Here is a 26580-nt window from a genome sequence, read left to right as displayed (position 1 = left end):
TGACGGGCCGCTATGAACGTGGTTGTCGTCCAAGGGACAAAATAAGCAAAATCATCCTCGATTGACAGAAACAGCCATTAAACCATAACTTATGACACAAGCGATTTCAACCAACCGCATTGAGAATGATTACGAAACGAAGCTACTTGGACAGTTTGTAAAGCCATTACTCTGTGCTTCTATTGAATTACAAATGAAGGGTTATGTCATAGGGCTTATTTTACAAGTTTAGTGAATTACGAAATGGTTTGCGCAGAGTTGTTTAATCTCCTTCGGTCTCAATCGTTTCCAGTAGTTTGAAACCACAAGCTTCGAGAATTTCAAGAGCTGCCATAATAGAAAAGGTGGTAAGATAACTGACAACCTCAAGAGATGGACAGAGTACAAGTAAAACACGCGCTTATATAACAGTAACATCAAGAGAAGATGATTTTACGTTGCAACAATTTCTGTTATCATTTGGCACAGAAATTACACTAACCTGGCATGTAGACCTCAGGATCCAGAGGTCTAATAACACCTCTAGTCTGGATCTTGTCCTCCAGCAAAAGCTGAAATCAACAAATTATAATCTTTAGTTTTGTGGCCAACAAGGGAAACGGAAATAAATCCAAAGTGTATATATATACCAGTGCTCCTATTGCAACTGGAATGCCGACAGTGAGCCCCATTGCTGTGTATGTTCTTTCATTTTTTGTCCTTCCAAATTCCAAGAGAGTGGCTGAGTGACGCTCTCTTGGTTGACCATCTGGTAAATCCACTTCCACTTCGTGGTGGAGGAGCACCATGTCCTGCAAAATGAATGATAACTGTTATAAAAACTTTTCTGATCCTAGACGCACTCTTTGAGGACAAAATATAACATTTCTTTCAGACTATGAAGGAACTCAGAACCTCCTGATCCAAGAAAGACTGCCCACCACTTGACTGTACCACCTGGATGCCACATGGTCAAGAACAACGGCTTTGCTTTCTTATCATTGTGTCAATACAACCTCCACTGAGTGGTTGAAAATGTATCTAAAGACCTATGAAGTTCTGTTTAGAGACTTCCAATACTTGCTAGCAAGTTGTTTGGATCGAAGTAGTGGTGTGAGGTCTTGGGTTCAAGTAGTTACATTCAAAAGACGAAGAACCAGTGGTACGTGGCAGTTGTTGGTCTTTCACTACTACAGTATGCACAAAACCAACCCATCTTTCTCATTGCTAATCAAGCACACAAACAAGAAACTGTCCCAGATGAAACAACTGTTCCATGCTTTAGCAGTAAAGATGTTCTCTACATAAATAGATCAGACCTGTTCAGTACTGGAGTAGGATAGTCTCTGCTCCATGCAGAAACATGTTATGTCAAAGGCACTCTCACAGAACGTGGGGATTTCTGCATCCTCCAGTAGTCCCAAAAACCTAATCCATCAAAGATAAAATACATAAGAGGCTGAATATTTAAATATCTTCATACAACTTGTGCCACTGATCACTTACTTCATAGCCCTGAACGTCCTTATTGCAGAATCTTTTTCTTTGCAGCATCCAGACACAAGTAACTTTTTCACAATTTCCTTTTCTTTTGCACATGAATCTACATTCTTGATTATCTCGAACTTTAAGAGTTGTTCGAGCAAGGTTCGGAATGTTGGCCTTTTACTTTCTTTTAGAATGGGAAGAACTTCAGTATTAAAGAGACCAATTCTGGATAAACTTCCCATGATTTCACTAAATCCTACATAGAGGAGACCAAGCAATTAACAACTCATATAGAAAACATGGAGCAAACATGAGAAAATTAAATATCCAATTCAGTGGTCTTGCCTTCATATCGAAGGGTAGCCCGGAAGATGGTTGAGGCTTCACTACCAATTCCGTAAAGATCTCCATAAATTAAAGAATTACGATTTGGGAGACACTCCAAAGCAAATGCTGGAAGATGCGGCATCCTGAATCTGACCGCTGAATCATAAAGTTTATTTCCTGCAAGTTCCAATCAATGATGTACCTTTTATGAGAATATGCTTCTATACGTCACACTGTAAAGCATGACTGGGACTAAAATGCTGGATTCTTATCAAGTATTGTTATCCTTGTAAGTCACTTAACAGTTTATCATATGTTCATCAACTGGCACAAGTTTCTTTGCTTACTAGGAAATACAACCTCCATGGATAACTTAACTTACCATCAACATACACTGTTTCTCCATTAGACATGTAAGTAGCTGGGTTACGGCCAGCTCTAATAGCTCCTGCAGGGTTCCAGCTGTACCATCAAGAAAGAAATTATTAAAATATTTTAAACAGTAAATTTACTTTGTGAGGACGGAAGCGGTACATTCTCCTTATAAAACCTTTGCATTCATATAGAGGACCATCTGTATAAACAGGGTATAAAATTTTCTCACTACAAGAGTACTTAAAAGTTTTGAATTTAAAAAAAAAGTGCACTTAATAGTTTGAGGTACCAAGAAGATTTGGATGCATCACTTTTTTAAGTCTAGCAAAGACACCGACCCTCCAATAATAATGGCATTGTTATAAATATAATGAAATAGATGACATTCTAGTAAATAGAGTTGTTGTTCTAAAGGAGGTACAGGTGGAAAGAAGAAAAAAAAATGAATGAAGAAGAAAAAAAAATAAAGAGAAAGAAATAAGAAAGAATGGGAAAAGAAGATAGAAAGAAAGAAATAAGAAAGAAAAAGAAGGAGAAGGATAAAAAGAAGAAGAGAAATAAAGAAAGAAAAAAGGAGAAGGGAAGAAAGAAAAACAAAACTCGGTACCTTATTATAGATGCTATTATATGATTTGTTATTTTTTTTAGACATTATAAACATATATGGCCTAAGATTAGAAATCTCGGAGTGAAAGTTGAGGTACCAAGTTTTCTAACAACTTTAACTTGTTTATTTTGTGACATATTACTTCTTTCAATGGTCTCTCACAATGATCAAGCATCTATTATTGCTAAAGATGAAAGTCGCAGAAAAACCAGAAGCTATCCAGGCATAGGGCGGTAGGATATCCTTTTTCATATGGATGTCATAGAACAGATATGCTGTCACAAGCTGGTAATCTGAAGATTTTGTCATGAAAGGAATCTCCACACTGGTTTTTCCTTCAAGGTTTTTGAGAGAATTTAATATGCATATTAATTGAAATACAGTAGCTAATGCAAAAAGATAAAAGCAGAATTCTTGCATAATTCAATAAATTTAGTAGATTTCATGTAAATACACATTATAAGTCTCCCATATTTTTGAGTGGCCTTCTTTTTCATATTAATTCAGTATATGGCAGTGAATATTTAAAGTTGCGTCAAAGTGTAAAAAGAAGTCCAGTCACAGAGTTTGCATTCATACCTAAACTTATAGGCTAATGGGTTATTAGCAGCAGCTGGAGAGGGAAGCCCTCCACAGTAAGACTTAAAAGACGTTATGGTTCCCCTTCTTAGATGGGCTTGGTTAATCATCTTCATTGCCATCATATGATCTAAAAAGCACAGAATGAAATCATTACAATTTTCAGCCAGAAACTACTCAATATAAACTGAAACAAACTTATCAAGGAATAGAAGACCTAGATCAACATGAAATGCCTAAGTTTTCAAAGTTCATCAGGTCAATTCATTTTTTAAAAGAAAGCCTAAGGAATACCAAGAAATATGTCAATTCTCTACATCTACAGGTCATTGAAGCCTTATGGAGTGCTACTATCTCAATGAAAAGTGGTTGATGAAAAATTACTTAGACAACATTGATTTCTGCAGCTTTTCCAACATACAATTTTTTTCACTATCCACATGATAAATAGTTTAATAATAAAAGAGAAAAATTATTCCAAAAAAGAAAAGAAAAGATAGAGAAGCATTCTTTGACCAATGGAAGAAGACAGGAAAAGAAGCATGATACAGTAAGCACAAAAGCAGCAACTGGAAATTCCAAAATTTCCCATATTAGATTGATTTTCATCGTGTAATATTTCCAAGCTTTTACAAATGCATGTGAGGTGATGGCCCTAAGCCATAATGATTAATTTTAATGAATTATATTGCAGTTTTTGTTGTGGTGTCCACTATTTCTACAAGGTTACACGCAAATGGGCGTTGTCCCTATAACTAGGGTTTCTGGTCTGTATCAATATGATCATTGGATTGATTAAAAATCTCTGCTGCATCACATAAGATACTATTAGTTAGATGGTATTAACCAAATATGACTTTTATCAAATATTACCTATGCCAGGATCCAGCCCCATTTCACCAAGAATTGTTACGCCGGCAGCCCTTGCTTTATCATCTAAGCTTGATGTGGAGTCATCAACATAGCTAGCAGTAACTAGATGTTTCTTGAACTGCATAAGGAAAAATAGATTTTAGATCATACCAGTGATGGCTCTATGGAAAACCCATATTCAGGTCAGGGGTGGAACACTGGAAGTAATTCATGAAATTTAAAGAGATCCTCAAAAATATATGATACATTTCCTAATACTTGGATTCAGTTCCCTGTTCCTTGTTAGACAAGAAGATGCTTAAGCCATGTGATTTACTCAGCCCCTCTTTTTCTTTTTTGGGAAGACCAAACATATTAGATAGAGGCTTTGTTACATGCCTACCAGTTTAATACATAATGAGAGGATTAATATAGAAGGAGACAAAAGTATAAATCCAACTTAATAAAGATAAGTAAATAATCAACCAATAAATCTCCTTCAATAGGTTTTGGCAGTCCAAAAAGTGAAGTTATTGAGAACATCATGTTCTACATTTCTTTGAATGATACATCATGTTCTATCTACATAAATACCTCAAGACATGCATTAGCAACAACAGCATGAAAACTAGCAGGCAGTAAGCTGATAATCACATCAACCTGCAAAAATGCTGAACATTAGGCAAGAAAATAAGTCCAACTCAAAGAAAGAAATTGAAAGAACATGTTATAGATTGCCTGCCATCTGGTGAAATATATTATATTTTAAGGAAAATAAATCCAACTCAAAGAAAGAAATTGAAAGAACATGTTATAGATTGCCCATCATCTGGTGAAATATATTATATTTTAAGGAAGCTAAGTTTTACCAGATAAGTAAATCTATAGTTGAGGAGGCACACTCTATAGGTTAACTTGATATGGAGAAACTTGGTTACAGATTCAACATCAAAGATTATCATCGAATTGATATCATTGTTTCAATAGGAGCAAAAATTTCAAGTTGTGCAACTAATAGATGATTCAGTAAGCGTGCTCTTCAGTGCTCTTCTTTAGCCTTTTTTGTATATTTCTTTTACACAGAGACACTAGTTAATCATGTCAATGGTGGCAGCTATCTACACATCTTATGTCTTATTCTTGTGAACTAGGAATGCATACCCAAGATAAATCCGGTTTTACAGTTAAGATAGTGATAAATTAGTTATGGAAAGAAGAGAAGAAAGAGGAAAATCACCATACCAGAATTAAGCTGTTAATGTTTAAAGCCTTATCATTCAAAGAAAAAGTTTTAAGCATTATTCAGGCCTTTTGATCTGTCGTAAATACCACATATTCGGTTACACAATTCTTCTTTAGACTTTTTAATGTATAAGATATCTATGCAGTTGCTCGCTAGTAAATTGTCTCGCTGCAAATAACTTCTACCAATGAATCTCCATCAGAGGAGACGTGGAATCACTAATTTTCTTGACCCTAATTAATGTCTCCATTGATGCAAAAGGCTGAGTGAGCACCAGATGCCAGAAGCACACAAAAAGAAGAATGAAACAGAATTTCAATTATGCACGAGAAAGTCAAACCTAAAAAGAAAAAAAAATGTGCCAGAGTGAGCACCAGATGCTAGAAGCACACAAAAAGGAGTATGAGATAGAATTTCAATTATGAAAGAGAAAGTCAAACCTAAAAAGAAAAAAATATATTTTTGTGATTATTCAGTAATAACACATAAGCTCACTCAATCTTCTCACTTGGTAGGACATTCATTAGTGCAATAAAATCCTGACATTTTATATGAAGCTAAAGTCAAACTCATGCTATGTGATTAAACAGCTTATGGAAGTGGCTTCTTCACTCTTGCAAATAGAAGCATGTGGATTGGTGTCTTTTATGATGAGTTGCCTTCTGGTCCTTACAAACTGATACTAGTGAAAGGATATCATTAATGATCTAAAATATTTACAAAAGTAAAGTGGAAGAACAACCTGCTCAACATACTTCCTTAGATTATTGGAGTCCATCACATCCAGCTGAACTGCAACTGCATTTGGAACACCTTCAACTGTCTACATAAGAAAGGCCAAATTAAGAATGTGCAATTGAAAATACCATGAGCAGCATATAAATGATATCATTAGATGTCAGTATTCATTCCAAGTAGCAACATAACTGCGGACATGTGGCTCATGCTTGAGTCTAATGAATCATGTATTATGGCATAAAAACCCTGGCCAATGACCAATGATCGTCACTTACTATAATTGTCATTAATTGATTCAAGGAATGACCTAAATGGACTGCAATTGTGGTTATTTGATTCAAGAAAAGACCCAAATTGCACTGGAATTCTTGAATGAAAGAACCATCAGTTCACCATTTGACTTGAGTGGAAAATAGATTACTACAAGCCCTAAATAAATGCAATGTTAATGGAGTGTCTATAATCCCTTATTACCTTAACCTTGAGCAGCAGATAACATACAAAAATCAACTTGAGGAGAAAACATATATAAAAGGGCCACATAAAAGGTTCATAAAGAAGACCAAAATAAGTAGCCTAACTTAAGACATCAAGGATACAGATGATGATGATAAGGGCTTACTTCTTCTGCATCCTGTAAGAATAGAGATGCCACCACAACATTAACATCTTTAGGTTCAACCAGGCTCACACTAAGACATGATTTAGATCTGATGCTTCCACTTGATGCAAAGAATTCAACAGCAGGACGACAAATTCGACCCGCACCCAGAATTAGAACCCCTGCTTTGGTCTGTAAGTCATCTTCATTCTCCTCATGGAAGAGTTTGTTGACCTTACCAATCTTCAGGGAAATCTTATTTTCTTCTTTATTGACTTGAGAACTATCACTAGGAGTAGCAAGGGTAGAGAGGGAATCAATGATTTTATTTAGAATGTCACCGCTCTCTGCACCGACCTGTTAGTAAACAGACAAACTCCGGTAAAAAAAAACTGGAAAAAACTGAGCCTGACATAATAGTTTGTCTAGAGCAAAACCCAGATAATACTAGCAATGGATGCTGATGATCCTTGCATTGTTAGTATGATTAAAGTGCACAATATAATTGAAAGTTCAGTAGCTAATATCATAACACAAAAACATGACACGAATGTATAAAAACTTCATAAAACCAAAAAAAAAAAAAAAAAAAAGGCAGAAAAGGATTGTCATTCGTGTTGTCACCTTATGGCCACCAACAATTAAATTTGTCAACAAAATGAAGTCATCAGTCATTTCATAAGCTAACTTACCTCAAGCTCTGAGTATGACATTGCATCTGTATTTTGACCAACCTCACATCTAACCAACTGAAAAGAGCCTCCTGCTGCTTCAATAATATCCAGAGCCTCATTTATGAGAAAATGATCAAACAAATGACCACTAAGAGATATCTGCCACATTTATGAAACAGTATGAACACTTTGTATTAAATCAAACTGGCATCCATAAAATAAGTTACTAAAAGACATGGAATTCTCTTACCAAAGTTGTGTACTTCTTCCTCCCTGAATGGCCACTTCCAGGATTTGAGGATGAATTGCTGCACAAGAAGGAAATAAAAGCCTTCTTTTGGGAAAGTATTGTACAAATATAGAAAACTAATACACATGTGCATGATTCTAGAAAATTTTCTCTTTCCATTTTTATAATGATCAAAGGAAAGCAATAATAGGTCTTTTCTGATACTTTGAATTAAAGAGAAGCTGTTTTATCTTTTCATTTTTTACCTTTTTTAAAAATGGATTGTCAATTGTCCAATTTGACTAGGTTTACCATAGAAATTAACTAGTTACTGAACTTATACCATTAATATTACGAATGAAAAAATTAAGTTATATTATAATGAGGCATCAGGTGCAATCAAAATTTATCCAGCTTTTTGTCAAAGTCCTAGGCAAGAGTACTTCCCAGGAGGTCACCCATCCTAGAATTACTCTCGCCTAGGCTCGCTTAACTACAAAGTTCTGAGTCAGATACTTAGCCAATACAACCCGAAAAGACTAGCCGTTTAAGGTGCGGAAAGCCAAGTACCTAACTCAGACCACAAACTCTAACAAGAGTGGACGAAACCACTCTGACACCCACCCCACCCATTCTGGAGCCGCTTCTCACGGGATACAAACGCGTCCGTGGCGTGCCTAGCTCTGATACCATGTCAAAGTCCTAGGCAAGAGTACTTCCCAGGAGGTCACCCATCCTAGAATTACTCTCGCCTAGGCTCGCTTAACTACGAAGTTCTGAGTCAGATACTTAGCCAATACAACCCGAAAAGACTAGCCGTTTAAGGTGCGGAAAGCCAAGTACCTAACTCAGACCACAAACTCTAACAAGAGTGGACGGAACCACTCTGACACTTTTATCATTCCAAGTCTTTTGAAAAGCTGGCCCATAAACTAAGCCCATCCCACATTGCCAGGTTTAACCGTCCATGCAGTCTAATGTAGTAAGGTCAACTCATAACTATGTTCTTGTTTTCTGACCTTCATTATTAAGTGCTAAAAAGAGTAGAAAACTTTTGTCCTTCCCAGGATTGATGATAAACAAAGAAGGGTCGTACGACACCTCTTGTCGCTACCTCCAAATTTTCTCCTTCTTGGTTCCTTCCCTCACTCTCTTTTTTCATTCCTTCTCTCTTTCTTCCTGTGTTTTCCTCCGACATCTATATGAATCTCCATCTAACACCATGATAAAAACACTATTTCACTTCCAGAAACTGAATCTTTTATTTCTTTCTTCTTTCCATGGGATAGTTTTGGAAGAAAAAATCATAAACCATGGATATCACCAAAACAACCGTTAGTAGGAAAGAAAAAGGATTTAATTACTCTCAACTCAAATTTGAACCTAACCGCTACCCACTGGGCTTAAAGAGGTCCTTACAGTCACTTCCCTCTTAATTTTGAATACAAAGGATAAATTTTCCCTTGAGGGGGCCGTTAAATATCCAGTAGGGGTATTTTGATCATTTTACATATTTTGTATGAGTTTGTAGGAGACAGAGAGATTGGGTGATTGTTAAGAGTCTATGGTCTAGATTACATGTTATTCTGATGAGTAACTAGTGAGATAGAGAGCTGCGAATTGTGAAGGGTACTTACGTAAATGAACTTTTAAGTCATTTAAGTAAGATATAAAAGAGAAAGGGGTAGACCTTCCCTCTCATCAAGTGCCACTCAACGCATTCTATTTCTCCTCATCTCTCTCTCTCTTTCTTTTTTCTTCCTCTCTTCTCCTATTTTATATATTTTCACATGGTATTAGAGCAATAAACTCCAGATTTAGAGCTCTTTAAACACTATTCATCTTTTTCTGATGTCTCCACATTCCAGGAAAGGGGGATTTCAGGATTCACTATTGATTGGAAGTCAAGATTAGATTTTGCCAATGCCTTTTGTGCAATAACCCTAGGGTTGATGGCTTGTACTGCCAATTGAGCAATTATATGTTTAATTCGTGCCCCTAGATGTTTGTACTTTGGGATTTTCCCAATTGAAGTGTGTAGGATCTGATCCTGTGTTCAATTCCTACGAAATCTATTGGAAGGCTGATGTAAGCCAATTTTATGAAAAAATTTACCTGTTTATGGTGTCAATTGGTTTATTGAGATGGAATTTGAATGATTTTACTTGGTTTGGAGTTCTCATTGCAAATCATAATTGTTGAAGTGGGGCCCATACTACTTGCGTAGGCATCAAGCTATGATTGTTACCTGTCATTGCTATGTTGATTGTTTTCATTAACTATGGCTGATTCCGCTAAGATAATTACTCCTACAAGAGAGTTTGGGGGGTCGAAAGGTAAAATCCAACAACACTATTATTTTCAATATGGAGAAGCTGAATGGTCGAAATTATCTCAGTTGGTCAAAGTCAGTTCAAATTTATCTCAAGGCTAAGAGGAAATCTAAATATAGTACAAATGATCCACCATTTCCTACTATAGATTATTGGAAAGCAGAGGATAGTCAATCAAGACCTGGTTACTCAATAGCATGGACTCTTAGTTGAGAAGATAGATTATGGATTGTGAGACTGCTAATGAAATATGGATGTGTCTTGAAGTTTTATAGGCGCAGGAGAATAATCTCTTTAGAGTATATGAATTGTATGCAAAATTATTTAGCCTTATAGTGGTGAAAGGACAATAACTAATTACTATAGTGAGTTGCAAAGTATTTTTCATTCATTCGCCACAGATGAAAAAAAGTTGAGGAAACAACAGGGTCAAATCCATGTAGCAAAATTCCTAGGTGATTTGGGACCAGAGTTTGATGCAATTTGGGCTCGGTTACTTGCCTTAGATAACATTACATCACTTTCCAAAACATTCAATAGAGTAATATGTGTAGAAACAGCAATGACTTCAAAAGATAGCAAAAAAGCTAAGGGGGTGGACAAAGCTTCCCTTAACACTCAAGGGCGATCGGAATCTGTACAAGGTCATGGTGGAAATGGTAGAGGCAGAATCCATGGTAAAGGCCATGGTGATGGCCAAGGTGGAAGGTGTGTACATTTAGACGCACCCATCACTTCTGATGAGTGTTGGGACAAGTTTGGTAATGCAGCTTGGGCCAATTCTACTTTTGAAGACACTAATGAGACCTCTTCTAGTTGAGCGGTTCGTGTTGTACCTGGTGCCCCTTGTGAGCTTCAATAGCTAACCCAACACATTAGCCTTTTGACCTCCTTATCCTCCTCTTCTGCATCTATAACTCAGCCTACACCTCCTATAGCTACTCTTACTAGTTCAGGTACATCTGCCCTATATGTGAACCATGTCTTTCTGGGTTGTTGACTTAGGTGCATCATCATACATGTTGTCTTCTCTTTTCATAGATTTTAGACCATCAACTTCTTTTAAATAAGTTACTCTTGTTGATGGTTTGTTTCTCCAATTTATTAAGTCGGAAAAATCCTTACATCCTCCTTGTCATTAGAATCAGTGTTGATTATTCCAAAGTTTTCTATTAATCTTTTGTTTAGTAACTTAAATAAGTTACTAAATTGAGTGCTGCTGGTTCCGAGAGCAGCTGCAAGGTCTTCTAAAAAACAGAGACGAGTGAATAGAACAGTAATGGATGCTAGGTCCATCTTTCCCTCTAATGTCCATCTTCATTTTTTCTTTTGTTTCATTTTTTAGCTTCTTTTTCTGCAAATGTAGGATGATTCAGACCCAAGTCCAGATTTGGGTTCAACCATGCCTGACCACAGTTACTTATGACAATGCATCAGACAAAACAATTATTTCCACAAGCACACAGGTTGAATCCAGATTACGAATATTACCAATAGTTTTACCAAGATATTATTAATAGATCACCTCCGTTAGCTAATTGAAAAAGAACATAATATATAATATCCAAATGAAATTCATGAAAAATTAAATCAGCAAAAAATTCTCATTTTGTAACACTGTTATCTACTGAACGTTAAAAAAAGGTAATAATAAGAGAAAAAAGATGAAATCAGAAGCATACAGTGACTTGAAGTTTCTCATACGCAGGATGTATTCGTATAAGGAAGTGAGTGACCCTTGATGAACTATACAAGCTCTTTGTAGATGAGAAGGTAGTTCTGAAATGTCTTTAGTAGAAGCCAAACTACCAATGAAGCGGGACAAGATATCTCCAAAATGCTGGGAAGCCTTTTCTCACATATATAGGAATGTCAGATGAAAATCTTATGACAGTAGGTAAACCTCCATAACTATAAAAATTTGAAAGACCAAATAATTTCATAAAGTCTTCCAAAAGTATGGGAGCATTACCTCTCTTGCAAATTCAGTTGGTAGAATGTCAACGGATAGACATATCACACCATCTCCGTTTATGTCGTCGTTATGGTATGAATCAGTGAGAGGGTTGTACCTGGCAGCCATACCAATCATAATCTTTTCACTAGAGATCTTTAAGGTGGTCGTAAAACCTAAATTCAAAAGTCTCTATTAAACATCTAGCATGAGTACTACGAAGTATGCACTACCATAGTAGCAGAAGTCAAAGTAGTTTACTGGATGTCATTGAGAGTCTTCCATTACCTATTATTTTTATACTCAATGACAAACTGCATTTGTTTTTCACCTGGCAGTGACAAAACGCCTTTAATAAAAACTCCCTTTATAAATTTTATTTTATTTGATTTGAGAACTTGCAATGCAAATAACATAAGCTGATTATAGTTATTGCCTCAAGTTTTATAATTTTAACAGACTTATTCTGGGTATTGTTATTTTATTTTAATTAATGATGTTTGTATTATAGTCATTATTATCCACAGAAGTTGGTTTTATGAGCAAGTCTCAAAAGCTCAGAATGAAAATTTGAATTTGATAAACAGAATATAACAGTGAATAACATTTTCAGCAACTATACTATTTTTCAACTTCAAAGTGTACAAAATTTGCAAGCAGAGAAAAGATTCCTGCAAAATCATCCTGTGAATCAGAAACATAATGTAATACTTATGCCTAATATGTATTATGCATGTTATTCCCAAATAAAATGCATTCAGCTGTTGACTAAAGAGACGGAATATACTACCTGAAAAATGGTCTCTCAAGAGATGTGGTTTGGTTAATGAACTCAATTGAACCTCCAATATCACAACTTATGTCAGAAATTCCAATAAGTGGGCCGCCTCTAACCTTTAATTCATGTATTTGCTTTCTAGTAAGCAACCTTGGAAATCTTTTCTCCCAATACATACAATTAACTGTCACATAAAAAAAGAAAGAAATACTGCCATATATTAGAGGAATCTGTATCTAAACTGTAGACATGGTAAAATTTCAACTTTTTTGTCAGAAAATATACTAAGATGAAGCAAATAATTTTGTTATCCTTCATATTATTTATAAATCATTGCTCAAGAGCAAGGGCGCTTTTGTAATCTAGACACTAATCTGTTTTCTGCATGATCTTTCTTTTATAGTTTATTCTAATTGTGTAAAAAGTATGAAGCCCTCGAATGTGATTATCATCATCAACGCCCTATATCAACTATGTTGCAGCAGACTACTTATACCATCTTGAAATTGTATCATTTGCTAGCTCCAGTTTTAAACCGTTCTTCTTCACGTCTTATCACATCACTTCCATTGCCATCCATGCCATTTTGTGCTTCCTCCATGTTCATGTCTATCTAACATTGACAAAAACCTTCTTCCTTAATTATTTAATAATTAAATCACCTTTATTAGAACTAAAACATAAATTGTTAATTCATGAATCTCTCTATCAGAGATTGTGAGAAATGACCATTTCCACATTTTCTCTTAAATAATTATTTAATTTTCTAACAAGAGAAAATTTATAAATAAACTTTTTGAAACAAGAAATCTTATGCTAGATAAACAAATTGGTATATCTGAAATTGATGCTAAAACATAAGATGCCCTCCAGATTTTGAGTATTGGCACTGAATAAATATACAACATTCTCATGTTGAACATAGTTGTATGAGATTCCGACCCCAAGAGCAGAATACATAGAAATCACTATGAATGAATTACCAAACAGATTTAGAGTTTGACTTTGTGGTTGGTTAAACTAACATATCATTGAAAAGCCAGTTTCTTTGTAGTAAACTTTCTTTTAGAGAATGCCGTTGTTTAAGATGACAAGTATGAAATGTACATGAATCCTTGCTCAAAAGTTTTTAGATTTTAAATTACAGTTTTACAGAAGCACTTTTTAGATATTCAAATGTAGTTGGTGAAACCTTATTAAGACTACCTTATGGTTAAATGTCCCTAAAACTGTTTTTTTTTGCAAACAACTATATTCATGCATAATTTTTTAAAAAAATTTGGATAAAAAGAGCCGGTTTTCAATTTGTAACTAATGAGTAGAAAACTCCCTTTTTTGACTGATACAGGTAAGTAGTGCAAGAAATATGTGGAACAGATAAATGATTAAATGGAACACTAAAACTAAACTGAAACTAACTAAATTACTGGAGAATTCTGAGTGAAAAAGGAATTTGGAGAAGCAACCAGATTTAAAATGCAGAGTTTAATATATTTAGAGTGGTACTTTAGGCACTTCACTTGAACTCAGTGTAGTTAAGTAAGAGGGTTGACAGTGTTTTTTGACGAGCCCCGTTCCTTTCTCCTCTATTATTTGTTTCTTTACTTCTCCTCTTCTAATCTTCGTTCTTAAGATCAGCCTCTTAACTTTCCCCTTTTCCTAAATCTAAGTCTCAGTCTAGTTAAGTAAGAGGGTTGACAGTGTTTTTTGACGAGCCCCATTCCTTTCTCCTCTATTATTTGATTCTTTACTTCTCCTCTTCTCATCTTCGTTCTTAAGATCAGCCTCTTAACTTTCCCATTTTCCTAAATCTAAGTCTCAGTGTAGTTAAGTAAGAGGGTTGACAGTGTTTTTTGACGAGCCCCATTCCTTTCTCCTCTATTATTTGTTTCTTTACTTCTCCTCTTCTAATCTTCGTTCTTAAGATCAGCCTCTTAACTCCTTTTCCTAAATCTAAGTCTCCATTTTTAAATAAATCAAAAAAAATTTACAGGGGCAAGGATTCTTCAAGAGCAAGAATGAAACTTCATCAAAGGAATTTGAGATCAACACAGCATTGTCGCTCCCATCAATGGCCTTTGTGGACAGGAGTTTTTTTTTTGTAAGTGGAAAAGAACTGCTCATGACAAGGTATTGATGACAACTCCTACTCAAAGAATCAACAAGGTGGTTTTGCAATAAATCAATTTGTGGAGGAATGTTGAAAAGGGCAATTCTTATGGTTACTTTGTCAACAGAGTCCTCACTAATAAGCCTTCTAGGAAAGCAAAAACTTTTTTGTTTTAAAATGGTGAAAAAATGCTTTAGAGTAAAAGTAAGGCAAAAAAATTAGATGAAAACAACACCAATTTATATACCAAGGTAAATTATACAAACATTGACAAGGCTCCATAATTAGGAAACAAGCATTTTCTATAGATTCTCGATCTCTTGGTAAAACACATGATTACAAAGACGAATGTAGAGAATAATAATGACAAGGTTGTCTTATGACATACCAATTACAGATGCATATGGTGCCACTGTTTCATGGAAAATAGGCTTGTAATGCTCTGGATGTGCATAATAGTCCGTCTGCAATAAAATAGTTAAACATACACTTAAAAGGAGATAATTTATTGAAAAAAATGTATTAAAATTACATGGACATTAAAAAAAAATCTAATTTTTGTTTTCATGGTGCTTCTTAAAAACACTAGGTGAGGGCAAATCCTCAGAAGAATAGAGAAACACCAAAAAAGTTAATACCAAAATGTATTTTTCCATAGTGGATGAATCTGAATTATTTTTAAGATTAATAGTGGTGAATAAAACGAATGCAGTAACATCCAAAAAGAGATGAGATAACTTACTTTGTCAAACTTTCTTGTAGGATCTTTGGGTGCAACCATATCTTGACAAGTAACCACACAACCATATACTTGAAAGACTCTCCTTGTTGCCTTTGAATGTTGAGCATGATCCCCAGCCTTTGGAAAAATGAAAAAAATAAATGATCATAAATAATTTTCAAAAAAGATACACAGAGAAAATTATGTGCTAAAACAAATCATTTTTCGGATCTTAACAATTTGAGCATATAATCAACCAATGACAACTGATTCGTTTGAAACTCGCTTGAATTAAACAAATGTTGTTTGTTCAACATGTGGAGATCTGAAACTAGACTTTTATATTTAAACTTTCCTGCATGCCTACAAGTCAGATGTCTAAGTAGCCATCTGGGAATTTTTGTTTCAAAACTAACAACAGTATTGGTAACAAAGTACTGCTTGCAAACTTTCCAGAGACAGCATCCATATCTCTTTTCCTAAATATTTTCCAAGATATTATACCTCTTTTAATGGATTAGTATATGTGTTTTGTTAGAATTCAGGGTGTTTTAGTAATTTTTCATGTGGATAGTCTGTGATTTGTTACACAAAAGGGTCCAGATTAGTGTTTCTGAATTGGTTCTGGTTATTATGTAAATTCTGAGGGTATTAAAGGGTGTTTTACTTTCTTAAGTATAAGTCCTTATGTTAGGGGCTTTTTAGTCTTTTTGTAAAACACTTAAGAGGATGGTGGCCAATCTTTTCCCCATCGAGCAGGCTGTATGACAGGCCTATTTTCTTCCCTTTTTTTCTTCTCCTCTCTCCTTTTCCCCCATTTCTCTTCTATCTTCTTTCCTTACATGTTTGATAAAAATAGTAATGCAAAATTATGATTTGCTGATATTAGAGATTTCTCATACCACTTTCTCATTTCCCAAAAATCATTCAATTTCAAAATTTCTCCTCACAGTAAACACTATTTTGTATCTGTTTAATAGATGAAACTTTAGATGTTAAATATGCAAGTTCAGCATTTGTCCAATTACTAACAGTGCTTCCTAAAATTTCTTGTAGTTTCTTCTTATTAAATCTCAAGAAAACTGTATGGAGTCATAAACAAGTTTCAGCTGAGTCTTATATGCGCACAAAAGAGAGAGAATATGATATGCAAAATATATATCATCAGTAACTTACAGATCAAGATAAACCTTATCAACCTTTAGCTGTCTTTGAAAGATAAAAAAGGTTTCTGTGCTCTTACTACTTATATATGGGTGAAGAGAGAACAAAAGCAGAACAGTAAGAAAAATCCAGAGACACAAATGCTTCTCCAAAGCTCCAATATTTATCTAACAATCCCCTCTCAGTAGATATCTCAAGTTATATAATGATAATTTGCAATTACCTTTTCAAAAAGTTCCGGAAGTTTTGATGGTTCCACAAAGGTATGGGGCAAGAGCTTAAATATCTCTTGAGCACCCTGGGAAACTACAAAGATGGCAAATATAAGAGCTAAGAATGCTGAATAGAAAGGTTGAAAAATTGATTTGATGTGCTATATAGGATCGTTCAAGCTATACCAAGTTTTGTGACCAGGGCACTAGCAGTGCACTAAGCAAAACTACTTAAATCTAAAACTAGGAAAAGTAGTATATATAAAGGGATAATAGCTTTAATTCAGCCCTTAAAAAGTTTCTCCAGAAGAAAACATTGAGACGACAACAGTTTTACTCTAAAAAATGAGAACATCAAAAGGGCTGAAAAGCTCTTTCATCAAGAAAGTCCACAATTTAAAAGATAAAAAACTACAAAAGTTACAAAATTAAAAGTCCAAGGACATTCGTCATAAAAATAATACACATGACTATCCCATTAAACATCTAAAAACTCACAAACTCTAACTGCAATTACAAAAAATCAAGGCACCACAATAAATACTAAGGAAAGCATTATGGATTCATTTTCAATTATGCTAAGGGCACTTCCACTTTGTTTGGAAAATTCATGCAACACTAATCCGGTGGCACCTTAACAAAAATTAAGTTAAACATTATTTCATTTTCAGTAAGCTCAGGGCGCTTGCACCTTGTTTGGAAAATTCATGCAATACTAGTACTAGATCACAAGCATTTTAAAAAGTCACAACATGAAAACTTTTAAGAGTCAATAAACCTACAATACCATTTCCAGAACCAGTGAAAACGAAAACTAAAGGAGAAATTCCAGATGGCAATCCCAAAGTAGATATCTCTTCACCCACAGCAATGACTGCAGATTTTGCAGCAGCCAAAGATGAGTACATATAGGAGGCTCCTAATGACAGGAAAGGTGTTGAATACCCGAGATTCAGATATCCTGACAAATAAAGAAGAGTTTGTAAGGCAAAAAGAAAGATTCAATTCATGGGCAAAAAGGATAAATGAGAACTGATAAATTGGTTGCACCAAAAAAAGGGTAAAGCAGATATGATATAAAAATCATACTTTTTCCCAGACCACATAAGAAGTCTATTAATCCAGCTCTACCAGCATACTTTCCAAATGCGAGTAATCGTTTCCCTTTATCTCCAACAATGAGCTCATAGTCATACAAAGTTGCTCTTTCTGCAAGAATCTTTATAAAAGAAGGTCATCTAAATGCACCTAAAATCATGAATATATATAATTGGGGCATAGAACAGGGATCAAGACAAGTACCTTATCTAACAATGGCATGTTTTCACTTTGGGCTTTGTGTGTATGTGAAAAGAAGGCGTATGCTTTATCAGGAAGCACCATATCTAACTGGACAGGAGGAACAGAAAGAAGAGAGATTCAATAGAGCATGAGAAAGAGAGAGAGAGAGAGAGAGAGAGTTGCACCTTTGGTTGTTTAATGCCTACTATGAAACCACATTCTGAGAGGTCCTCTGACACTTCACAGCCAACATCCTCATATTGAGCATCATGATAGATGCGTTTTGTGGATGGCTGCACAATTATTCTCTCTACTCCAGTTTTCTCCCTTCCACAGTGAAGAAGGCGGGCACAATGTGACGGTGTCAGAGGAGTTCTCCTTTCCCAAATATTACAAGACTCAGCAAGGATACCAACAACTCCGTTTCCCAACATTTTAGCTACTCCCAAGCTGTCAATTCAAAAACTGTTATGCTTCAACACGACTAGCTATACTTTCAATCATTTCTAAAGTACAGATTTATAGTTCAAAAGAAGTAAGCCTCACGAGTTACAGAGAACACAATTACGGCATCATATCACATCCTTCTTGACAGAACAAGGACAATTGTGCAAGTTGAATTGAGCACCCAAAGTTTGGAAATTTCCAAGCTTAAACCAGCTTGTTGACTTTAAGATTTAAATTTGTGAACAAAACATCACATGTCATTTGTGCAATTTGAATTGAGCACACTAAGAGTAGACATTTCCAGCCTTAAACCCGCCTGCTGACTTAAAGCTGTTAAGATGATGAATAAAACATGACATGCCAGATGTTCTTTTGCAGTTTACTAGAAAAATGATTGCCTGAGAAACATATGAAATAGCTAAAGCTGATAGCTGCATTCATTTCTGTTATCATATAATCCCACACTTGATGGGACTAATTTGATGTTACAGATGACCCTGTCAAAAGAAACTTCCTTGCACAATTTTAAGTTAGCTATTCTTCACTGTGTAGTAATTTGGAAGCAAAGAAAATTCAAATGGATTAGGAAACTAAATGAATTATCTGCCTAAATAAGTGTATGCTTAGAAAACTACAGAAGGTCTACACAAATTGAAGAGGGCCAAGAAAAGATCGTTGACTCTAGGGCCACGCCTTCTTGTTAAGATACTTCCTTCAGAATGTATAAAATAGCTGCACTTCAGAAATGCAAAGGAAAAGTTCATCATCAAAGTAACAAAGAAAAAAAAATGGTCTTCATGCAAATTGAAAGCTATTCCATTTAATACTATAGTTCGTTCGCAATACTATAATTGTAAATTTTCCTATGAAGTATTGCGTTGGAAGGTCCTCCGAAGAGATGCCATACTAAAAAACTGAAACAGAGCTTGACCAAACCATTTGCCAACTTTAAAACGTGATCGATAGTAAAACTTGAAAACGCAAAAACTGCGGAAACATGAAAACACACAAAGAATGCGCATAGACAATATTTAGAAAAAGCAAGCGAAACAACTGCAACACTGAAATCTTCATATTATTCAATTGAGCGAAACCAAAGTTTACCCCACCAAGGTATATATATTCGAACCGATTTAGACTGCGAAATCACGTCACAGAAACGATCACAACATCAATCGACGCGACAAGAAAAATAAATAAAAACACAGTAGAACAAATTTTGAAAAAATAGATTCCTCACCGGGCCAAATTCTTCTACCTCGAACGACGGTGATAGAATCGATAATCTTCCACCGAACTCCCAATCATAGAACTGATCAAAGCAGTTAGTATGGCTACCGTGACAGAGCAGGAGCAGGAGCAGGAGAGCGTGGCGGTGTATGCATGCAAAACGAAACTGTCATGACAATTGGTGGAGAAGCGTTATACTCTATTCTTATTATATTGTTTTTTAAAATTTATTCATATTATATAGTCGCAAGTTTGATAAGTTTAATCGTCCGCACTTATCTGACAGCTCTTCGCTGTCGAGTCGTTGAAAGAGTGCACGCAATGCCAAAAGGACGACTATGATCGAGTTGGGTGAGTTGGAAATGAGCTTCTTCTCTTACGTGCATTACTTGTCCTTTTTCTCTCAAAAGCCACACTGCGCCTTCCACAGGACACCGTTTTTTTCTGGATCTTCCATGGATGCTAATTAGAATTAGGGAATCGTGCGCGCTAAAAGGTCGGCAACGGTTCAGCTTCGAGTTTGGGGCCATTTAAATGCTTTGGCCGATCCGTTTAAAAATTCAAAAGAACAAAAATAAAAAATGATACCGAGGGATGCATATTCTTCAGTTGAGGGTCGCGATCCTGATTCAGATACTGACCAGAGCCATATGTCTTCAATCCGGTTTCAATGTAGGATACCTTATCAAATAGCTACCGCCTACCTGTTATAAGATGCCCTTATCAAATATGATATTATATGTTTTAACTTTTAGAATGGGTTTTATAGAGATTAGCAGACAAAGTTCGAAGGATAAGATTAGGGTTCAAAAATCAATCTCATCACGGGTTTTTTTTTTGCCATCCCCGAGTCTGGAAGGCCTGGAGTTAAAGAGGTCTGAACGGTGAGAGTTGAAACCAAACTCCTTAAAGATTAAAATAACAAAGAGTGTACTTATCGAAGCAAATGTTTTATAGCCCAAAGGCTGCCATGGAAGAGGTACACTTTTTATAGCTCGTAAGCAATCGTCGTCTTCTCCCTTCATTTTTTCTCTTCTTTTGAACAATCTCTCAATCTAGAGAGAGAAAGGAACCTCAAGAGTAGAGATTTAAGTTTCATTACCTATTTATTTGCTTAAATATTTTTAAACTTGTCATAAGAGTGACTTGTTTTTTGCTTAGGGAAGGAGCAATTAAAAATTGTAACTTTTTACTCATCGTGATTTCATTTAATATATAAAAAACTTTCCAAACCTCAAAGATTGTTATGGTTACTTTACAGAAGACTGCACCAGATATTAGATTTTTTTGTAAGAAGAGCTGCAGGAATGTAGCGGCGTAGTCAGCATAAAAGCTAGTTACTCACTCTCATTATACATTCATCAACTATCACAAAATCCAGGGGCGATGAGCAGCTCAATCTGACTGCTCTCCGCCACACATGTCCTATACAGATCACTGTTAATTCTTGCTACACAAAAGCCTAAAACACCTTTTAACTACTGTATCATTTTTTGCTCAAGAACCTGATCGATCAAGGTTGGAGAAGGGGCAAGGCCATTACTATACCAAAAACAGATGCTAACAATAGCAGCAGCCAAAATGGGAACTTCTTTATCTGCCTTCTATTTCTGGCATCGTTTGCAGTTTCTTCTCTATCCTTGCCTTCTACTTTCGTACCATCCCCTCCCACTGTGTTGAGGGGACCAGATCTGAAAGTTTCCCTTCCTAACAATGTCTGTTCAGATATAAACTGCTCTGCGTTCTGCTGTTGCTGGTTGTATTTCTCCACATACACCGGGAACAGCTTTCTAAAGAGTTGGCTGTAGTAATTTAGTAAAAACATAAGAAGCTAGAAAGAAAACTACACCAAGCAATCTAAATAAACGCACAAGTGTTTAGGGCAGCTAGTGTAAGACCACTCACTTTTTACAATTGTGTGCAAGTGATGCCTTTGCTAGCCGTTTCTTCTCCTCAACAGTAGTAGAAACACTACCAGTAGTTGGACTATTATCCATCTGCCTCACCCACAAACAAATAAACAAGAAAAAGCAAATTTGAAGAAGATTAGTTTACCTGAAACATAATGACACTTTATTAACCAACAAGCTATGGCTGTTATGCTACACCACATTGGCATCTAATTTCAATCAATGCATAAATCTTTTCTCTTTCAAAAATTGTAACAGAATCAAGACACCCCACCAATTCTGCACCTATTTTGTTGCATACGAGAGCTACCCTAGTGGTAAAATAAGCCCCTATCAACTTGTTACAACTGTATTATATGACAAGGAGTTGCAGTAACTAAAAGAATAGTACTATCAGCCAATATACACCAAGAAACTTTTGGCTTTCAAAAAAACAAAAAATGCACCAAAAAACTCGACAGTTAGGAAAATGAAAAATTCCATAGGTAAAATATGATGATTGGCAAGCACTCACCATAAAAGAAAGGAGCCCAGTGAGTATGCTGCAATGATTACTTACAGAATGGTTAGTTTGTGCAGAAAAATAGACAATTCCATCTATCTTCAGTAAGACAACACATTAATGACTAAATTTTACCTTGAGACTGACCACATAGGGTTCCAAGTCTCCGGATGAACTGCAAGCAAAGAGAAGTTATCAATTAAACTAAATATCAGATGTAGTGCATAAATACAATGATTATTATTCAACAAACTTACAGTCACTCATGGAGAGACATATTTTCTTCTGAGTGGCAAATCGTCCATTCGGAGTGATCATACTGCCTCGAAGCAAAGTAACCCATGTTAATAGGGGAATTCCAAAGACAAATACTGCAACTTAAACCACTACCTGATGCCTGGAGGTTTGTAAGGGTACTCAGGAGGAAACTTTATTTTCCCATAATAATATCCACCTACGCAGTAAAAATAGAAATGGTATAGAATCAAAATCAGGCAGTTCAATGAAAGGATCAATAATACTTTAGACTTTACATACTCCTATAGATTGTTAAGATATACAGTAGCATTTCAAATTCCCCTAATTCAATAAAGCTGATTGAGGACTGCATTAACCACTTCAACTGAAACTTGATCTTATAGTATGCAATAGATAAGCTCAGGCAAATAGATCTGAGCAAACACATGTTGAGATTGAAGATAGCAAAAATCATAAGCTGAGGATGTTCAAACTAAAGCAAGATGAAGCTAACTGCTATAATGTCTACATTGCATAGAACAGGCAAGGGCCGTAATTTGGAAATAGTCATACCTGCGAAAGGCGTGCCTTCACTTCCCTCAAGCACATAATCTGAAATAAAAAAATAATATAGAAAAGCACAATCAGATACTAAAAAAAAGGTCCATAAAGCATGAGCCCACTCGATAAAAAGTTCTTACTCATTCTCCACAACACCAAAGAGTGGGTTAAAAAAATAACAGCATACATATCATCAATGGAGAATCACAACTAAAATCATTAGGAAAGATTTTAGAGCTTTTTTCAAAATTTTAAAGCTTCAGAATAATACAGGATAAGTGGTTGTCAACAAGTAAAAAGGATGCCCTAAAACATTCGATTGTTCACAATAAACAGGTCACTGTAATTTTTCCAAAGGAAGCCTACAATTACTACTCTCATATCATCAGCTTAACCATCTGTACTGCAAAGATAATAACTAAAACAGAGAGAACCTGCAGGAGAAAGCTAACAAGAAAAAAGACCAAATTCAAGCAAACTGGATGTAAAGTACACCTAATGTTTTTACACATAATACCACCTCACCATTTTCATCTTCCACAGTATGGGAGGATTGAACAAACTAGTAAACTCCTCCAAAGACAAAAATTTAGAGAAAACTTCTTCATAATCACTTTCACAATTTTCATGAAGGCAATAAAGTGCCAAATAAGGTCACATCAAAGGTAAAACCTGACAAACTTATTATCAAGCACAGCATGCTGAATATTTTGAATGCAGTGCACACCAAACTCTCTCTCTTGAAAACATATATGCAACCAGTACCATAATAAAAAGCATATCATTCTTTAATCAAGTCCTTAACTACATTTGAAAGATAAGGAACAGCTAGCCTCCTTAAGAATTCATGAAATGAAAAATATCTGACATAAAATATGTGACTTGCAGGAAGCTTGAAATTTGTGTGTGTGTGTGTGTGTATATTTTTTTTTTCATAAAGGAAGCTTGAAATATGGCCAACCACAGTCCACAATGGTGAGTTTTAGTAACTTTTCCTGATGATGAAGAAATGCTGTCATATTAAGATCCACTTATACACAAAGCATTTTATATTTTTAGCTATCATGTATTTTTCTCAATGTCTCTATTTTCTATCATTTTCTCTTGTTATAGCTACCAGATAGCTCTGACACAGACAATTTTCCATCAAAGTAGTAAACAATGTGGATGTGGCTCATACTCATCAACATATTTTCATAAGCAACTTTCTGCAGCTCTATTTATCTAACAGATGCCAAATTCATTTAACCAGGAAAAAAAATCAAATTAAAAGTTTGAAAATGAAAACAAGAACTAGGAGAAGTACTCACACCACTCTAAGATATCATTTGGAGATGGACATGCCACAACATTCGAAACAGGCTCCTACACATTCACATAATGAACTCAATTACTGAAAAAAGAAAAGACATTAGTGAAAGGAATCCTTTTCATCACACATATAAACCTTAGTCAAGGTTTAGCATATGTTATAAATCTCTCTCTCTCTCTAAAACATAACATGAATTGTGATGAAACTGAAAAGCATCTTACAGGCTAAAAGAATGAAAAGCTTATTATAGAATGCCTACTATAAATGGTGTAAAGTAAACATATGAACACAAGCAATCGTGTTGCAGTCAAGTAAATAGAGGCACAACATTCAGAGCAATGAAAAAAAGTAAAATTTCTCAACATTCACGCAAATGATGCCAATACCGCACTTCAGTATGCATACCTTACAGAGTGTCCTATATTCCTTTTGAAGGCGCTTGATGCAAGCCCTCTCTGCCATTCGAAAGTGAATTCACAGCAATACTCTGGCTCTTTAGAAACCCTACACCAATTTTTATTCTTCTAGGAAATGCTTCCAAGAAAGTACTGTACAGAGCAAAAAGCAAGTCAAGTACTACATCCACAAACTTGTGGATACATAAGCAACAAAAAAAGATCACAGACTAAATGTGTAGCAGGAAATTTTAAACCCAATCTCATATATAAAAGAGTCATTGACAGAAATAAGAAATTAGACATAATATTGATATACATCATCACATAAGCCTGAACGGACAACTAAGGACCATCCATATGGTACAAATGCTCCAACACAGAACCTAAAATCAATTTTGTGAACTCTATACCCTTGATTTGGACAAAAATCACTTCATTTTTATCTCTGCCTATCAATAGGTGGGCGCTATGCAGCAGACTTGAGATAGCCACCATCAATTCAGAATTCAACTAAAGAGGAAAATGCACCAGCACAATAATTATTTCATTAAGAAGAACTGAAATCATTTCTAGCAAAAAGGAACGCCAAATATCAGCTTCAAAATTACCCTCCCCTTTCAGGTATTTCTCACAATTTCAACACGAGAAAACATAGAGACCCAAGAATGCTCATCCATTCTACTTTGTCATCAAATCATCAAATGATCCAACTTTCGTAACGTCCTGGTGTGTTTAAATAGACTCTTGAGTATGAAAAATATAAGGAAGCATCAGCGAATCCCTTTCTCAAATAAATGGAGATAAAGCAAACAAAAATAAAACGAATTTACTTGGCCCATCAAAGTTACAGGTAGAATCGACAGTTAATGTAAAGAAAAATTGATCCATCTTAGAAAGAACTGAAAATTGATGGAACCCACTCAAGCCGTCGCAGTAGTAACAACAGGTCAATCCTCGTAATGTCATTGAATGCTAACAGAACAAATGCAAAAAGAAAAGAAAAAAGTTCAAGCACAGGAGAAGATAGAAATACCTTTAGTCTGGCTTGTTTCTATACAGTCACTAGGTTGTGACAAAGAAACGAGTAAAAGGACTGATTCCCAAGCCTGAAAACAAAGTTGACGAATTCTCTTACAGATTTTGAGTCGGAGCCATTAGGTGAAATGTATTCGAGATATCTCAAGGGATTACAGGGGTTAGGGATGGAGTCTTTTTGCGTTGACTACCCGCGCTTGCCGAGTGGAAGTGGTCTGACAGATGAGTAGAAAATATGTTTTCTTTCCACAGAAAGCATTTTCCCGTGTCCCGGTGGTTTTTTACACGCCACCACTGAATTCACCATTTTGGGCCCGACTTTTTTTGTAAAATGACGAAAACACCCCCTGCACAAGTCACCCTAAAAAAATATTTTACTTAATGCGTATTAGTATTTAATAATTTAATTAGATAAATATTATGTTAGATCAGTAAAAAATAATTAAAATTACTCATACTAGACTCTGGAATCTAGGCATTTTATGTTCGAAGGCATGAACATATTAGGTTCTCGTATTGACCTAATGCCTGCCTTGTAGCATCCCAACTGCTTGGTTTCATTAAACAGCAGTGATGGCTATTGAACATCTTTTCGTCCTTGATCGGTCTTCAGGCCACAGAATTGGCCAACTCTCTTTGGACTCGTCGTCTGTTAGTTGTTAGTTGGTGGGAGAGAATTGAATATTATCACACCTACTTAGAG

At 35.4% G+C, this 26580-nt stretch overlaps 2 protein-coding genes across 3 annotated transcripts; both read right to left on the bottom strand.

The window, feature by feature from the left end:
* Positions 1–104: 104 nt before the first annotated feature.
* LOC137956690 (alpha-aminoadipic semialdehyde synthase) lies at positions 105–20112 on the bottom strand. Of its 2 annotated transcripts, XM_068804279.1 has the most exons (25): positions 19933–20112; positions 18431–18695; positions 18267–18353; positions 18054–18183; positions 17752–17925; positions 16976–17058; positions 15610–15726; positions 15256–15331; positions 12770–12941; positions 11998–12097; positions 11708–11874; positions 7714–7771; positions 7482–7622; positions 6811–7146; positions 6193–6273; positions 4802–4867; positions 4229–4346; positions 3356–3485; positions 2177–2256; positions 1813–1971; positions 1486–1723; positions 1299–1407; positions 630–791; positions 482–551; positions 105–327 (listed from the first exon to the last, which is right to left on the bottom strand). In XM_068804279.1, the coding sequence occupies exons 2-25, from the start codon at positions 18677–18679 to the stop codon at positions 263–265; spliced, it is 3168 nt and encodes a 1055-aa protein (XP_068660380.1). In that variant the 5' UTR covers positions 18680–18695; positions 19933–20112; the 3' UTR covers positions 105–262. The 2 variants fall into 2 exon arrangements, with proteins under 2 accessions (XP_068660380.1, XP_068660381.1); XM_068804280.1 differs by lacking the exon at positions 4802–4867.
* Positions 20113–21108: 996 nt separating this feature from the next.
* On the bottom strand, positions 21109–26110 carry LOC137955778 (ubiquitin-conjugating enzyme E2 34-like). The gene is made up of 10 exons (XM_068802895.1): positions 25876–26110; positions 24850–24992; positions 24443–24497; positions 23145–23183; positions 22725–22788; positions 22592–22653; positions 22470–22509; positions 22347–22374; positions 21828–21919; positions 21109–21724 (listed from the first exon to the last, which is right to left on the bottom strand). Exons 2-10 carry the CDS (start codon positions 24904–24906, stop codon positions 21436–21438), a joined length of 726 nt encoding a protein of 241 aa, XP_068658996.1. The 5' UTR covers positions 24907–24992; positions 25876–26110; the 3' UTR covers positions 21109–21435.
* Positions 26111–26580: the final 470 nt, after the last annotated feature.

Source organism: Aristolochia californica, unplaced genomic scaffold, assembly GCF_029961685.1.
Source record: "Aristolochia californica isolate CCGP_79_NKW_82.1479 unplaced genomic scaffold, dmAriCali1.0.hap1 SCAF_2, whole genome shotgun sequence".
In the NCBI taxonomy this organism is placed as follows: Eukaryota; Viridiplantae; Streptophyta; class Magnoliopsida; order Piperales; family Aristolochiaceae; genus Aristolochia; species Aristolochia californica.
This window is presented reverse-complemented; position numbering and strand designations above follow the sequence as displayed.

What these genes read in the sequence shown, in the direction of transcription:
- LOC137956690 (XM_068804279.1), bottom strand. Translation starts at nt 18,679, where the DNA reads ATGTTGGGAAACGGAGTTGTTGGTATCCTTGCTGAGTCTTGTAATATT. An exon ending in GGAAGAAGTACACAACTTTG is followed by an intron (nt 7,623 to 7,713) that starts GTAAGAGAATTC and finishes TAAATGTGGCAG; the next exon opens with ATATCTCTTAGTGGTCATTT. An exon ending in TAAGGAAGTATGTTGAGCAG is followed by an intron (nt 4,868 to 6,192) that starts GTTGTTCTTCCA and finishes GCATTTTTGCAG; the next exon opens with GTTGATGTGATTATCAGCTT.
- LOC137955778 (XM_068802895.1), bottom strand. Translation starts at nt 24,906, where the DNA reads ATGGCAGAGAGGGCTTGCATCAAGCGCCTTCAAAAGGAATATAGGACA. An exon ending in AAATGATATCTTAGAGTGGT is followed by an intron (nt 23,184 to 24,442) that starts GTGAGTACTTCT and finishes TTTTTATTTCAG; the next exon opens with ATTATGTGCTTGAGGGAAGT. An exon ending in ATGTCTCTCCATGAGTGACT is followed by an intron (nt 22,510 to 22,591) that starts GTAAGTTTGTTG and finishes CTTTGCTTGCAG; the next exon opens with TTCATCCGGAGACTTGGAAC.